Source organism: Grosmannia clavigera (assembly GCF_000143105.1).
Source record: "Grosmannia clavigera kw1407 unplaced genomic scaffold GCSC_89, whole genome shotgun sequence".
Classification (NCBI taxonomy): domain Eukaryota; kingdom Fungi; phylum Ascomycota; class Sordariomycetes; order Ophiostomatales; family Ophiostomataceae; genus Leptographium; species Leptographium clavigerum.
This window is the reverse complement of record NW_014040569.1, coordinates 786,177-800,631: the sequence shown is the minus strand read 5'-3', so window position 1 is coordinate 800,631 and position 14,455 is coordinate 786,177. Positions and strand designations below refer to the sequence as shown.

Genomic DNA, 14,455 nt, shown 5'->3' with positions numbered 1-14,455 from the left:
GCTTCGGACTACTATGTAGAATCATTCTCACAAATTCTTCCTTCCTAAAGCAGTTCCGGCGCTTTTTCTTCATATGCACGCTTTCCACTTATTCTCGGACGTTTCTATTTCGGACACTAAATTGAAATATATTATCAGATTATAACAAAGGACTCGTATGATGATATCCTCTGTTGATATTATTGGACTGTCAAATCTAACATACGTATACACAGCCCCGCTTTAACGAGAGCTGTATCTTATCTTACTTTCTCCAGTTCTCCGTAATAAGATATGTACGCGTAGCGAACTGCAACATGGATTTGTTTCAAGCTTTACAACTGCAAATCCAGGAGTAAATACTCCGCAGTAAAGGGATCCGGGCGCTTTGCAAGTGGGTAGTTTCAAACACTCCTGACACCGCTTCAAACCCGATAGCAACGTCGGTGCCCAAAAGACGAGGGGCTGACTTGGAAATGGGAGCCAGGCAATAAGAGTATCCATACTATTGAATGAGCAAATTTCCTCCTTCCCGTTATAGCAAGTCAGCTTGTCGCCGCAGTTTGCTAGGCTACCACACGAGGCTGCGTATCGCTTAGTAATCGATCCGTGCTGAGCCACACCGCACCAGCCTCACCCCGCAAGGGAGCTATCACGACAGTATTATGGAGTACTCGAACCGGGCGTCGTTATAGGCTCCGCGCTTCTGACGACAACCCAAAGGAGGGCCAACAAGCTTTCGGCGCCAAACAGAGAGCATCTCCAAAACCAAGATTCAACGATCCAGCTCTATACCGCCATGGCGCAGGTCAAGGCCCTTGACGCCTTGGAGGTTCGTCTGGCTTTCCCAACCTAGAAGCCTAAGAGATCTCGTTATCCAAATCTGACCTTGCTCACTCTTTCGACAGCCGTTTGTGGCCCTCGCCAAATCGGCCACGTCCAGCCGCGCTGCCGTAGACCTGGTCGTGCGCGCCACTTCCCATCCCGGCACATACATCTTCGCCGAGCTACTGCAGACGCCCGAGGTGCAGGCTCTAGCCAACGCCAATCCCGAGCATGCTGTCTACCTCACCCTCCTCCAGATCTTTAGCTACGGCACCTACGCTGATTACGAGCGTGGATCGCTACCGAGCTCATTCTCTCCGGATTCCGAGGCAGCAACAACGACACCATCCGCCCCACTGCCGCCGCTCAGTGAAACCCAGGCTAGCAAGCTTCGCCAGCTGTCGTTGATCTCGCTGGCCACCGACCGGGCTAGCTTGGCCTATGCTCACCTCGTGACCGAACTGCGGCTGACCAGCGCCCGCGAGCTCGAGACTCTCGTCATGACAGCTGTCTATGCCGGCCTCGTGTCTGCCACGCTCGACCCGGCCCGCGAGGTGGTGCGCATCAGCTCGGTCTCTCCGCTGCGTGACCTGGCCCCGGGTGCCGTGCCGAAGCTGCGGGCTGCCCTCCAGACCTGGTCCGGACGCTGCGAGGCGACTCTGGCCGATCTGGACGCCCAGATCGCAGCTATCCGCCGCGCTGCCGTGGCCAAAGCAGAGGAAGAGCGCCGCTGGGATGCCCGGTTCAACAATGCCCTAGATGATGAGAGGGCGAAAATGAAGCAGTCCGATTTGATGGGATCGTCACAGCTGGGCGCTGGTGGTGGCGTCAGCGCGTTTCTCTCCGGTGGGTCTTCCTCTGCGTCCACCTACGGAAAGAAGGCGATGACGCTGAACATGTCAAATTCCAGCGGGCCGCGTGGCAAGCCGCGTTTCATGAAGAGAAGCAGCAATCTGATGACGGACAACGGAAGTAATGGTGCAGCCGGTAACAGCACCGACACTGCAGGTGCACTGAGTGGCAGCGCTGCGGCAGATGATGACGAGGGCATGGACCTTGATGACGAGGACGGCGATACAGAAGCAAACAAGAGGGCTAGTCGGCGGAAACTATAATGGCCTAAAGTTGGTTGCCTCACTCTCGGAGATGTTAGAGTCCCAGCCGTCTTGTGTCTTACATGTTGTAAAATACGGATTATGGCAATGGTCTACGGAATACATAACAACGGCTTCAGGGAAACACACTGCTCTCTTTGGAGCGTAACAGAGCGAGCGCGTATACATCGGTCTCGCTTTCTGAAGCAGTCACAGTCCGGCACTTCCACGCTTACGAATGTCACCTTCTGCTTGAGTCAAGGACAAAGCGGTTGCCGGATCAAAGTCCTGACATCGTTCGTGTCTATTTTGTCCCCATGTGTAAAACTGGCTAGATCCATCTCTGTTGGTGGCTAATGCCTTCCCATTTCGCCTTCTTCCGATCCATATCCCTCCAATATGGGATATCTTCGAACTCCTGGTATCCTAGAAACAAAAGAAATAAAATAGCAGTGCACGCCGTTTCCAGACGCCTCGTGAATGTCGTGGCCAAAAACTTGAAAAATGAAACAAAAAAAAAAGGGGGGGGGGAAAGGAACTTTCAGAGTGATGCACTGTCGACTGCTCCTATAGCATCTTCCCCGGAACGAATATGAACAGCACCAGAAGTGCAGCATCGACAAAAACTGTCACGGCAAGAACAACTAAAGCCCGCTTGGCCAGCATTTTGCGCACGAAGGGCTCTCGCACGCGAGAGAAACTGAAGGGGGTGTATTCGCTGAAGCCTAGCAGAGCAAGTACTGGATCGAGAGAGTACTGGAACGAAGCCAGGAAGTACACTCCGAACGTGAAAGGTATGATGAGCTTGGGACTTGTCAGTACATGTTTCGTCAAAGTAGTGTCGGGAAGGTACACACATAGAGCCGCGTGAGCCGCGATTTGTCGAGGAAAATGAGCACAAAGGCAGCCCAGAAGGCGCCGAACATGGACACCATGCCGATAATAAGACGCAGAATGAGCGTGGGGGGAATAAGATTGCCAAGGGCCTTCATGCGCAGGAATCCGGGGAAGGCATCACGCTCCATGGCCTGGAAGACGTAGTCCTTGGCCATGTCGAACACCTCAGGATCGTCGCGTCCATACTCCTCTATGGCTGCCGTGATTTCCTGGACAATGGGTCCTGGCAGCACAATCTCACGCTCCGCGCCGGGAAGCAGAAACGTGTACAGGATCTTCTCGGCAGACTTGCGAATATCCTGACGCGCCACCGTGTGGGCGGGAGAGCTGGAGTCGGTGATGTCGCGGGACGTACTGACGGCAGGACTCTGGAGGATGGCAGCCGTGCCGGCGCTGCGAGGCGATTCCATGGGGCGCTGCATATCCTCGCGCAGAAATGCAGACATCTGGGCATCCTGGTCCTTTTCCTTGTCGGTCTGGTACTTGGACGGGCCGGCCACCGGATGGCTCATGTCGCCGAGACTGTCAAGAATGGCCGAGGACCGCTTGGATGCGTCTGGCGTGCTGATCAGAACAGACCGACGCAGCTCCCGCACATAGTGACGGCATAGTGTCATGTGCTGGGCAACATCGAGCCTATGGAGTGGATCACGCGTCAGTAGGAGCAAAATAAGGACTGGCCCAGACAGAAGATAGCAAGGAGGGCTGCATACCAGAAGTCGAGGTAGTCTACAGATCGCTGCTGGTCTCGCATGTAGATGTAGAATGAGTATAGATCGACTGGAGGAAGCGTCCGGCGGCTGAGCACCTCAAAGAGGGACGGGAGCCGGTTCCGATTGAGATCGGGCTGCGGGGACGGCGAATGAGCGCTGTGGTCGGGGAGGTCTGCCATGGTGGCGATCGACGCGCTGAGCGTTGTTTGCTGGCGTGACTGGCAGCGATGTATGGTGACGGAAAAGAGCGACCGGGTACGAACGGAGTTCGATTAAATGTGCAGCCGTTTTCTCAGCGCAAGCGACAAATCCGGGGTGGGTTCTTTCTCCTTGTCTTCGATGTCGCTTTTGCTGGCTTCGTCTTTGTCTGCCGGTGGCTGGGAGCCCGACGTTGAAATCAGAAGGGGGGTCAATTAAAAGACCGTCGTGCTTAAGGGGCCGTAAATAGAAGAGTCTCTGCGAGACGTAAACAGAAGAATGCTGCGGATTGTGTAAGCGTGGAGCTTGGGGCGGACACAGACGAACAGTGAATGCAATGGGGAAAAGTTGGGCAAAAGGAAGGGATCGAGAACACAGATGCTGTGAATTCTTGCTGATCAGGAAATTGCGACTGAAGCGAGCAATGTTACAGCGCCGTGTTGGGCCGCGTTACGCGGTATTCTCGTATCTTCTCTTCAGGGGAGCCACACGTTTTATGCCAAGCCACTAAATTATGAAAGCAAATAACGTAGGATTACTAAGATTGAAGCTTCCACTGCTTAGTGCTGGCCTGTATTAATATCATGTGCTTAGCTGTCACGTGGACCTGATGAATCAGGCATTGGGCTTGCACAATAGTGGGTCGTCTACTTCCTGATTGGTGCTCGAAGCCCTCATTTGCATTTCGCAGGGCACACACAAGAAATTTCTGAGGGCTAGTCGAAATTCCTCGACGTTTTTTAAAATCTATTTTCCTTTTCCTCCCCTCCAATACCTCACATCGACGCCGAACCCCGAACCAAAAATTTCGACGGGATCCGAGGTACGCTGCTGCTCGTCGACATACTGCATTCGAGCCGTTCTTTCTCGCTTCCATCAGCCATCTAACCAGGTCCACAGCTCTCACGCCAGCAAAATGTCCTCGAAGAAGCCCACTGGCCGTTCGGCCATTGCCGACGTTGTCGCCCGCGAGTACACGATCCACCTCCACAAGAGGGTATGTTTATGATGCGCCCATCTCGATGCGAAGGCCGAGGGCGGCTGCGATGGGCCGACGATGACGATTGCGCCCAGACAATGCAGCATCGGGCTGGAAATGGACGCGACCGCTGACCTGGGGCATTTTCTAGTTACACGGCGTTACCTTCAAGAAGCGGGCGCCGCGGGCCATCAAGGAGATCAAGAAGTTCGCCTACCAGGCTATGGTACGACCTCACCCCTCTCCCGACGGTGCAATGGATTCTGGTTCTGCCTGTTTGTAGTTTCCTATTGGTGGGGGTGCTGACCAAATTCTCTTTTCAGGGCACGACCGATGTCCGCCTGGACCCCCAGCTCAACAAGAAGGTCTGGGAGGCTGGTGTCAAGGGTGTTCCCTTCAGACTGCGCGTGCGCATCTCCCGGAGACGAAATGACGAGGAGGACGCCAAGGAGAAGCTGTACAGCTTCGTGCAGGCCGTGAACGTCAAGAACGCCAAGGGTCTCCAGACTGTTGTGGTCGAGGAGTAAAGAGGGCTGGGACCGGAACAGGGGATATTCTGTTTTGGTGTGCGGGACGATTGGGACAACGAATTAAACAGAAACGGAGCAAAAAAATGGAGAAAAAGTTCACCGGTCTTTTCGCGGGAGGAAAGGGTGTTTTCGAACCTGGAGTTCTCATGGCATACGGCATGGCATGGTAGCTTCCCCGTACCCAATATACGACATTCGAACGGCCGCGCGCTCTCGGAGAAGCCACAGATGCTTTTCTCTTCGGAGAAAGAGGTCATTCTTATTTCTGTTTTGTTGCCCAGAAGGTCCAGGAACGCAGAGGCACGGTAATGGAAATAGGTAAAGTCTTTTGATGAAAGTGTGTGTAGCATATGCAAGCCCGAAGCACGACGCCGTGGTCAATCCATACTCGGTTTCTGCTGGATATCCCGTTCTTCTTTCCAACACGGATGCTGGGCCGGATGAAATACATCATAACTGATACTCCGTCTCTGGCCAATGGGCCCCATGTGCCAGCCGCTGTGCTAAACAAAGATGATGGATAAAAAAGAAGATGATGCCCCGCTCGCCATTTCCCTGCAGTATCCAATGCCACCCCGAGGTGTGTCGTGCTCGGCGTCTGTCAGTCGCGTGGTCGTGGAGGTTACTCGTCGTCGACGTCGCGGTGACGGCCCAGGACCTTGCGCTTGAACTCGTCGTGGTCATTGTCCCACAGCTCGGCGGCTTCGCCGTTGAGGGGCGAGGCACTGCGCGCGTAGGGGTTAGCAGAGACGTCCGGGCCGGCCGAGAGACAGGGCCTTACTTGTTGGGCTCGCCCAGAAGACTCTGAAGGCTCAGTAGGACGGTCTGGATGTTGTAGGCCGGCGTCCACTTGTCCTTGAGGATGTCGAGGCAGATGCGGCCGGAGAAGTCGACGTTGGGGTGGTAGATGGGCGTCTTGAAGAGCACGGTTGGCGGCGAGTACGGGTAGTTGGCCGGGAAGGCAAAGGTCAGCTTAAAGGTGAGGCCGGCATAAGGGGTGTCGTCGGGGCCTTCGATGGTGGCCCGCCACGAGAGCAGGTTGCCGTCGGCCGACGGAAAGGCCGAGACGCCAGGTGCGGGCGAGGTCATGAGCTGCATAAGCTCCGTCTGCAACCTGCCGCCTGTCAGCAGGGATGCGGCGAGACGCTGTATCTCCCGATCCGATGCATCTTACCTCTTGACGCTCTGCGAGTCGGGGCCCTTCTTGGCGCCCAGCTTGGCGCCTGCCTGGCCGCCCGATGCCGTGTTCTGCGAGTCGTCCATGCTGAAGCTCATGCTGGCGTGGAACGATGGACCAAAAGACCGGACAAGAAAGAAAGCGGGTCGTGGGGGGGGAAGCTCCTTGTTCGATTGCATGCACAAAAAGCCAAGACAGACAGAAAGCAGAGGTGAAGCGCTAAAGACACATTCTGTTCATGCCTCTTGGCGTGAGGGGCGGTTCGCACCTGCACTTTTAGTGGATCGGTGCCTGAGCATGGGGCTGTTGGTTGTTTACATTCCTCCGCCACAGGGCTCTCCCAGCAACGACGATAAGGACGGGGCCAGTGCGATAGGGCTCGCCAGCCCCTCCTCCAGGGCAGTCGCTCTGGGCCAATGACGGCGTGATGACGGCGTATTCGCAAGGACGACGACGTGACCAGACCCAGGTCAAGGACGTGAGGACTTGCTTCTCGGGCCTTTCAACCTGTAGAAGGTGGCAGAACGAAGTGAGCAGACGCAACAGGCTAAGATGGTAAGTTCTTGCATCCCTGCATCGTCTTGACGAGGCTGACGGGCAGACGCAACAATCGCAGCTAGACCCGCTGCCGAGCGACCTGCCGTTTCGCATCGTATCGGACACGATCGGACGGGGCGCCTTTGCTTCGTAGGTCCCGTTCGGTCGCGGCTCTTTGCTGAACTTCCGGCTGACACGTTGCAGGATCAAGAAGGCGATGCCGCTGGCGGACAGCCAGCCGGTGTTTGCGGTCAAGCTGATCCACAAGGCGTACGCGGTCAAGAAGGGGCGGATCTCGCTCAAGCAGATCACGACGGAGGTGGCGCTGCACTCGCACGTCGGCCAGCACGCCAACGTGATCGAGTGGTTTGCCACGGGCGAGGACGCGGTCTGGCGCTGGATCGCCATGGAGTACGCCGAGGGCGGCGACCTGTTTGACAAGATCGAGGCCGACGTCGGCGTGCCCGAAGACATTGCCCACCTCTACTTCCGGCAGCTCGTCGGCGGCATCAGCTTCATCCACTCCAAGGGCGTGGCCCACCGCGATCTCAAGCCCGAGAACATCTTGCTCGACGGTCGTGGCGACCTGAAGCTGGCCGACTTCGGCATGGCCACCATGTTCGAGTACAAGGGCAGCCGCAAGCAGAGCTCGACCACCTGCGGCAGCCCGCCGTACATTGCCCCGGAAGTGCTGGCCTGCTCCGTTCAGGAACAGCCACCGACCAAAAAGTACGCGCCCGACCTCGTCGACATCTGGTCCGCCGGCGTCATCCTCTTCGTCCTCCTCGTCGGCAACACACCCTGGGACGAGCCGGTGACGACCAGCTGGGAGTTCCACGAGTACGCCCGCACCGGTGGCCACAGCTCCGATCCGCTCTGGCAGCGACTCCCTCCGTCGGCCGTCTCGCTGCTGCGCGGCATGATGAGCATCGACACCGCCCGTCGCTTCAGCTTCCACCAGATCCGCCAGCACCCCTGGTTCACGCGTCCGAACCGCCTGCTCACCGCCGATGGCCGCGTCTCCGACCCGCTCGAGCTGGCCACCCAGATGCTCAGCAACCTGCACATCGACCTAACTCAGGCTTCCATCGCCCAGGCTGCCGCAACAGCCGCAACAGCCGCAACAGCCGCAGAAACAAACCATGGCCCAGCCCTGGCTTCCACCCAGCCTGAGGTGCCCATCCACGACGTCGCCTACGACTGGGAGCGCCCAGGCCTCCGGGCTGCCGGCCGCTTTGCTGTCTCGGCCACACAGCCCGTCTCGCGCGCAGACGTCACGCCGGCCGACTGGATCGACAGCAACAAGGCCAAGAACAAACACTCAAACACAAACATCTACAGCCTGCGCGAAGCCCTGGCCGAGGAACCTGCCATGAGCCAGTTCTCCCAGACCCGTGGCCTGCCCCTCTCTCTCACTCAGCACGCTCGCCGCTTCCAGGACATCGTGCCGTCCTACTCGCTCACCCGCTTCTTCTCCCATGTGCCGCCGGCACTGCTCGTCCAGATGCTCTGCGCTGCCCTCCACCAGCTCAACGTCTCGGCACCCGCACCTGAGGCTGCCATGGCCGCCACTACGGCCGCTCGCAGCGAGGCTGTCGCCCGCATCCACGTCCGTGTTGTTGACGGCCGCAGACAGTCCCTCCATGGCGAAATCGCCGTCGACTGGTGCCAGCTCGCCCTTCCCGGCTACGGTGACGACGGCTCCGAGCTGCAGCCGTCCCAGCTGCTCGAGGTCCGCTTCATCAAGTACAAGGGCGATCCGCTCGAGTGGCGTCGCTTCTTCAAAAAAATGGCCCAGCTCTGCTGCGACGCCATCTACTCCCCCGAAGACGGCTCGGCCGCCGGCCCATAGCATGTGCAGGAGCAGAGACCGGTTTGTTGTTGGTGTTGTATACAAGCTACCACATAGTAATGATGACACGAGACAAGCGCATATAATAGTATACAGTTACATTGATCCTATACCTGGGTATACAAGTACGGTATTATGCCAAGAATCCAAGAAACACACGCTTTCCGATGCCAGAACTATAAGAAACTAATCAACGCCACATTGATGCAAGACCAATGCCGCAAACACTATCAATGACAGGAGAGAAACCCCAAGCAGGGAGGGTGACTAGGTACGTAGGAGAGCAACGTTCAACGTAGTTTCTGAGGGCAGCTCCGTCGGGAAAAACACCCCGTGAGTCTGTCACAGAACGACCCCCCGCCTTTGGTCGGGTGGCCGTCCTGCTCGATGACCGGATCCGGTGCTTGGCGGAACCGCTCCAAGTCCGCCTCTACGTGGCAGAGATGGAGATGTTCTCGGCCCGCCCACTCGTCGATCATGTTGGCGATGGCCCGGAAGCCGTCCGTGTGGCCGCCGGATTTCCTGGCACTCCAGCCGCAGCAGATGAAGAGATAGCAGTGGATGAGTTCGTGCAGGAATGCCGAGATGAGCAGCCGCCGGTTGTATTCTGGGTTGCAGAGGATCGGCGTCGACAGCAGGATAAAAGTCTCGAACCCGCCGATCTTGGCCTTGCGCAGGGCCGTGTGCCCAATGATGTTGCCGTCGTATTCGGCATTCGACCCGGGCTTCGACCAGCCCCATCGCACGCGGTGTGTCAGCCGCCCGTTGAAAAATATCTCGTTTGCCGCCAGGAAGATGCTCTCCAGCGCGCAGTTGTCCAGCTCAAACTCGGCCCCGGCCGTCTTGGGATGTATGAGCGCCAGCAGGATGCGGGCATGTCGAGACGCGGGGTTCCGGCTGTTGAAGCCGAACAGACAGCGGGTCACACTGCTCACGGCCTCGTCGTCTGACAAGAGCCGACCGTCCAGGTCTCTGTCGGCATCGCAGCCAATGTCACTACCTTCAGGCGTGTCCGTGTTGTGCAAGTGCGACCGGTACGGTAGGTGCAGCTGTTCGGGCTGTGGCTGTGGCTGTGGGCTGTTGCGTGATGCGGCGTTGGCAAACTGCAAGTCCTCCCTCTGCTTCTGCCAGTCGGCATAGCTCTGCGTCGGCCGCGGCAGCGAAGCCGGCTGGACATGGGACGACGGTCGGGAATGCGGCGGGTTCGGCAGATAGCACGACTCGAAGGCTTGTGCTAGAGTCGGATGTATCGCCTGGCGGCCCGGATCACGATGCCGGAAGTCGACAAAGTCGGGCGTTGCCCTGCCCTGGCTTTCCAGCTCGCTGCGGTACAGACCGGCATAGGTCGTGTCCGCCGGTGCAGAGCCGTAACAAGGCTCGGCCAGCAGGTGCTGGACCGCAAACGAGGCCTTCAAGTCCGAGCCACCCCTCCATCGTCTGGCTACGGGGTGTGGCGAGGGCGTGGCTGAGACGCGAAACGGAGACGGTGGTGGCAGGGGGTAGGGGTCCTTATCATGGAGATCAGTGTCAGCAGTACAGGTCTTTCTCCGGAAATCGGCGGGTCCGCGCAACTGACTGAGTGCCGGAAATCCTGCGAAGCGCTTGGCGGTCGTGTGAAGGGGTGGTTGATGCCTTGGGCCTCGCGCCAACCGCTATAGCTGTCTGGCTGCCGGCTGTCGAATGGGGCCAGCTCCCTCGGCCTCTTGTCTCGGTCGTGATAGCCGCCGTAGCCCTCGTGGGCCGAAGCCTGAGGCTCGCCTCCTCCCCCTCGAACCCAGAACGGCATTGGGGCAGACATTGGGCAGCGATGCTCGAGGAGGCCGAACTGGTGCGCGGGTGTGGCGAAGGACTTAAGAAAGGCAGGATGAGGGTAAAATCGGGAGAGGGCAGGCATGCGTATTACATAATAGAGAAGGGAAATGGGAAAAGAGGCCAAACCAATTGTCAATGTAGCCACGATGGCTTCCGCGTTGTCTACTGTCTTTCCGGCCGTCGGCCTCACGTCTCCATAGCCAAAGCCCTCATGATCAGCACCAGCCGACGGAGCAGCGAGGAAGAGTGTGCAAATGGCAGCCTGAACTCGTGAGCCGCATGTGATACATGCTCGATATGCTTCCGGTGGCCGTGTGTTCGCTGTCAGCCCTGCTCCTCGACTTTGTGGGCTTCCAGTTAACAAAGGCCACAAGAGGACCCCTATTGTTGTGAAAAGGGCCCGTCCGCTCCATTCCTGGGCGGCTCCATATTTTCTGTGCAGGCTGGCAAATAGGACGCGGGGAGTGTGGCAAGGCGCATCGTTGCCACCTGTTTTTCGTGTATGCAAAACCAAGTGATGATGCTGGGACGTGCATGGAAAAGGGGGGCTGGCTTCGTTGGAAAGGTGATTTACTGGTTGCAATGGTTCGAGGCAACGAACAACTGCCGCAGAAAGGGCACACTTATCGAGCGAGCAGCTGCAGCACCCATCTCTCCTTCTGGTAAGAGCGACAGAGGAAGCTGCGTGGCGGTGTGCTGCGGCCGCGGGGGGTCTTGCCTTCTTGGACTCTGCCTGTACCTTTTACCGTTTTACTTCTCTTTCTCTTTTTTTGCCTTTCTTTTTCTCTCTTCTCCTTTACGACGGTCCTGGGTAGCGGTGAGTGCGAGTACGGACAGACAGACAGTCCGCACTGAGAGACGGTGAGTGCGCCTCACACAATCACAGGCTCGCCATTCCCTTGGCTGGCCTTTGGCTTTCTAGCACGCTTGGCCCTGCATTGCACCGAATTTGTGTAGCCTGCTGATTGGCGGCCAGCCAGTAGATAGGGCAGCCAATTACAGCGAGTGTTGAGCCCCGTCTTCTGCCCGGAGAAAGAGAAGAAAAAAAAAAGAAGAAAAAAATAAAGAAAGAAAGCAAAAAAAAAAAAAAAAACAGCTCTACGACGTAATCAACATTCTGCTGGCGAGATAAGACGTGCTACAACTCAACTGTTCGGGCGATCTGCGGTCAGGTGAACCCGGGTACGAATCCTTCCTCTTGACGGGACGATGCCGGCTTCCAAGGATCTGGGCACTGAGCACAAGGATATCTCGACGATTGGCCCATTCTTTCCATTTCTGCCCGTACACACCATCGCGCTCCGGAAGCCCAAAACGCCATGAGGCCTTTTTTTTTTGTTGAGTGAAAACTGGAGAACGAATACAGACCGATGCCATGGAAAGTGTCATCTCCCGTGTCGTCAAAGAGGCAAAAACGAACAGGGCAAAACCGACGAGCCGACCATCCATTTCCACCAAGAGAGCGACGTCGCCGAACGACAGGTCTACCATTTTGCCCACCTGCTCCATCGTAGCCCGAAACATCCAGTCAGTAGCCGCGATGTGGTAGCGTAGCATCGACGCGCCTTGTTGTCGGCCCCCGAATGTACAGCAAAGCACTGCGCTGTGGTTACGTGTCAGTCTGCAGCAGCGCCAGACGGATGCTGCCGCTCCATATGCGCGAGAGCCTGCGTCACCAGTCTCTCCGGCCGCTCCCCACGCCAAGGTTGCGCACGAACCGGACATCGCTAGCCTGCTTCTCGAGCAGCTGGCGCATCCTAGCGCTGTAGGCCCGCTCTTGCGTCTCCGCTGCACGCTCTCGGGCTGTCTTGGCCAAGTCGACAAAGTCGTCTGTCTCGAAGCCGGGCTTGGACGAGAAGCTGACGAGTCCGAGACGCTCTCCCGTCCAGAACAGCAGCTCGTTGTCCCCGGAGCCGCCGGCTTGTTGGGTGGGCAGCAGCTTCCTTGCAATGTCGCCCGAGTCCTGTGCTGCTGGGCCAAACAGAGACGGCGCCATTTCTTTGCTCTCTCCCCCATCGATGGCGCAACTCCGCACTTCAGTAACACCGTCCCGCTCAAACCACTTGATCTGCCCTGCCCCGTCTGCAAAGGCCAGCCGCGTGCCGTGAGTGGTCACGGCCAGAATTTTGGAGAACGACGACGTCTGCCGGTTCTTCAGTGTCGAGTTCTCGCGGTACTGCACCCCTTCTGGCCGTTTGGTTGTGGCGGCCTCGGGCACCATGCCGATGCCATACATCTCCAGCGAGCCCTTGGACTTGTACTCGCCGCATGCCACTATCGTACGTCCGCCCGGCACGGCCTTGGCCCTCTCGACCTGGCCCAGAGATAGGACCCCTTCGTGTCGGAGATCCGAGTCCAGTGCGGAAAAGGGATACGGAAAGGACGTCATGCTGCATAGGCTGGCCCCCGAATAAATCGTGCCCTTGATGGACGAGAGTTTCCGCCGGTCGTAGTGGAGGATGATGGGCAGCCGCCCGGCAGTGTAGATGTCGTCGGACATGTCCTCCTCTGACCCAGGGCGCTGGAGGTGGAGAATCGATATCGGCCCTGGTTCCGGATGGGGTGCTGGGGCACATCGGGGCTGGCAACGGTCGTCGTCGTCGTCATCGCCACCGTAGTTTCGGCTAGTGTGCTTTGACGTCCCATTTCCTGCTCTCACTCTTGTATCGTGCATGTGCACTCCTAGGTGCATGCCGATTGACAGAGGCACGGTAGGGTGCGATGTGGATAGAGCAGTGATGGCCCAGGGAAACGTCTCTTCGCCTGTTGCGACGAGCCTCTGTAGATCCACTTCGACCAGACCTGCCACCTAGAGTTAGCCGCCGTTGTGCACGGTATGCATGGACATGCACGGAGTCAACCAACGGTTCTGGACAGAGAGAAAGGCCAGATGTCGCTGGCTGTCGACGCTGACGCATTCAGTTGTGGTGAATTGAGGCCTCTGCCTCCTCGTCGCCCTGCCTAGGTCGGAAAGCAGCCCACCGAAGAGGATGCCGGGAGCACTCTGGGCAACGATGGCACCGGCCTGGCCCCTGGTCCCCTTGACGTCCCAGAGACAAACAGACCCGTCGTCGAGAGGCGAGACAGCCAGCAGGCTGCCATCGGCACCGTCTGGTCGATACAGCGCAACGCCACGAGCCTCCACGGCCACTTCCTTGGAAGAGCTGCTGTCGCTGTGCCGCGGCAGCTGGAACCAGTTCATCACGATGGGCGCGTTCCGCTGGATGTATTCGTCGTACCACGAAACTTTCTCGCCCGGATAGACCGGGTCCCAGTTAGCCATGATACGGAACCTCTCGCGAGAGCGTTCTTGTTCCACGGACGTTGGCGATGCAGGGGCTCTTTGCTCGTCGACACCGACGCTGCGCTGCCCAAACAACATGCGACGCCGCATGAGTGTCTCGAGATACGTGCTGTCGTCGAAGCTTCGCAGTCGCCAGAAGCCATCATCCCGGCCAGTACGGAGCAGTTGCTTGGACACAAGCTGCAGCCTCACTATATCCAATACTTCCAGATCTGAACTACTTGTCAGAGCTATGCGTGCGCATCAGGCGGGACTCTGGGAAGCACTCACACGAGATGACCTGGAGGAAGATCTCCACTGGGAGACTTTCTAAGCTGGGAGCCATGTCGGCCACCGGACAGCAAGCAGAGCTGTGGCGAGCACAACTGTTATAGCCGAAACGTCGATCTCATTACAACTAAATAGAATCCGACCACTAAAACGAGTGAGGATGCCGAGGCCGGAACTACAGCTTGAGGAGAACAGGCAGCGCGACGCAGATAGAAAGCAACAGTGGAGGTCGATGCTTGTGCTGGTGATCTTGGTAAAGATGCAAAGAGGCAAAGGAGCGAACGGGAT

The 14,455-nt window shown here is 57.6% G+C and overlaps 8 protein-coding genes across 8 annotated transcripts; 4 read left to right on the top strand and 4 right to left on the bottom strand.

Moving 5' to 3' along the window:
* Positions 1-778: 778 nt before the first annotated feature.
* On the top strand, positions 779-1,919 carry CMQ_5754 (cop9 signalosome subunit 7; the record flags this gene model as incomplete). Its single annotated transcript, XM_014313341.1, has 2 exons — positions 779-811; positions 888-1,919. The coding sequence occupies 2 exons, from the start codon at positions 779-781 to the stop codon at positions 1,917-1,919; spliced, it is 1,065 nt and encodes a 354-aa protein (XP_014168816.1).
* A 546-nt stretch (positions 1,920-2,465) lies between these two features.
* CMQ_5596 (rgs domain containing protein) lies at positions 2,466-3,687 on the bottom strand (the record flags this gene model as incomplete). Its single annotated transcript, XM_014313183.1, has 3 exons — positions 2,466-2,702; positions 2,756-3,431; positions 3,509-3,687. 3 exons carry the CDS (start codon positions 3,685-3,687, stop codon positions 2,466-2,468), a joined length of 1,092 nt encoding a protein of 363 aa, XP_014168658.1.
* A 935-nt stretch (positions 3,688-4,622) lies between these two features.
* CMQ_5621 (60S ribosomal protein l31) lies at positions 4,623-5,212 on the top strand (the record flags this gene model as incomplete). The annotated part of the gene is made up of 3 exons (XM_014313208.1): positions 4,623-4,703; positions 4,837-4,911; positions 5,009-5,212. 3 exons carry the CDS (start codon positions 4,623-4,625, stop codon positions 5,210-5,212), a joined length of 360 nt encoding a protein of 119 aa, XP_014168683.1.
* Positions 5,213-5,747: 535 nt separating this feature from the next.
* Positions 5,748-6,023, top strand: CMQ_5607 (uncharacterized protein; the record flags this gene model as incomplete). Its single annotated transcript, XM_014313194.1, has 1 exon — positions 5,748-6,023. One exon carries the CDS (start codon positions 5,748-5,750, stop codon positions 6,021-6,023), a length of 276 nt encoding a protein of 91 aa, XP_014168669.1.
* Positions 5,838-6,490, bottom strand: CMQ_5513 (ubiquitin conjugating enzyme; the record flags this gene model as incomplete). The annotated part of the gene is made up of 3 exons (XM_014313100.1): positions 5,838-5,940; positions 5,997-6,329; positions 6,390-6,490. 3 exons carry the CDS (start codon positions 6,488-6,490, stop codon positions 5,838-5,840), a joined length of 537 nt encoding a protein of 178 aa, XP_014168575.1.
* A 454-nt stretch (positions 6,491-6,944) lies between these two features.
* On the top strand, positions 6,945-8,781 carry CMQ_5756 (serine/threonine-protein kinase; the record flags this gene model as incomplete). Its single annotated transcript, XM_014313343.1, has 3 exons — positions 6,945-6,947; positions 7,009-7,079; positions 7,134-8,781. 3 exons carry the CDS (start codon positions 6,945-6,947, stop codon positions 8,779-8,781), a joined length of 1,722 nt encoding a protein of 573 aa, XP_014168818.1.
* Positions 8,782-9,071: 290 nt separating this feature from the next.
* Positions 9,072-10,579, bottom strand: CMQ_5563 (uncharacterized protein; the record flags this gene model as incomplete). The annotated part of the gene is made up of 2 exons (XM_014313150.1): positions 9,072-10,289; positions 10,358-10,579. The coding sequence occupies 2 exons, from the start codon at positions 10,577-10,579 to the stop codon at positions 9,072-9,074; spliced, it is 1,440 nt and encodes a 479-aa protein (XP_014168625.1).
* A 1,686-nt stretch (positions 10,580-12,265) lies between these two features.
* On the bottom strand, positions 12,266-14,222 carry CMQ_5771 (f-box domain containing protein; the record flags this gene model as incomplete). Its single annotated transcript, XM_014313358.1, has 3 exons — positions 12,266-13,395; positions 13,459-14,109; positions 14,168-14,222. 3 exons carry the CDS (start codon positions 14,220-14,222, stop codon positions 12,266-12,268), a joined length of 1,836 nt encoding a protein of 611 aa, XP_014168833.1.
* Positions 14,223-14,455: the final 233 nt, after the last annotated feature.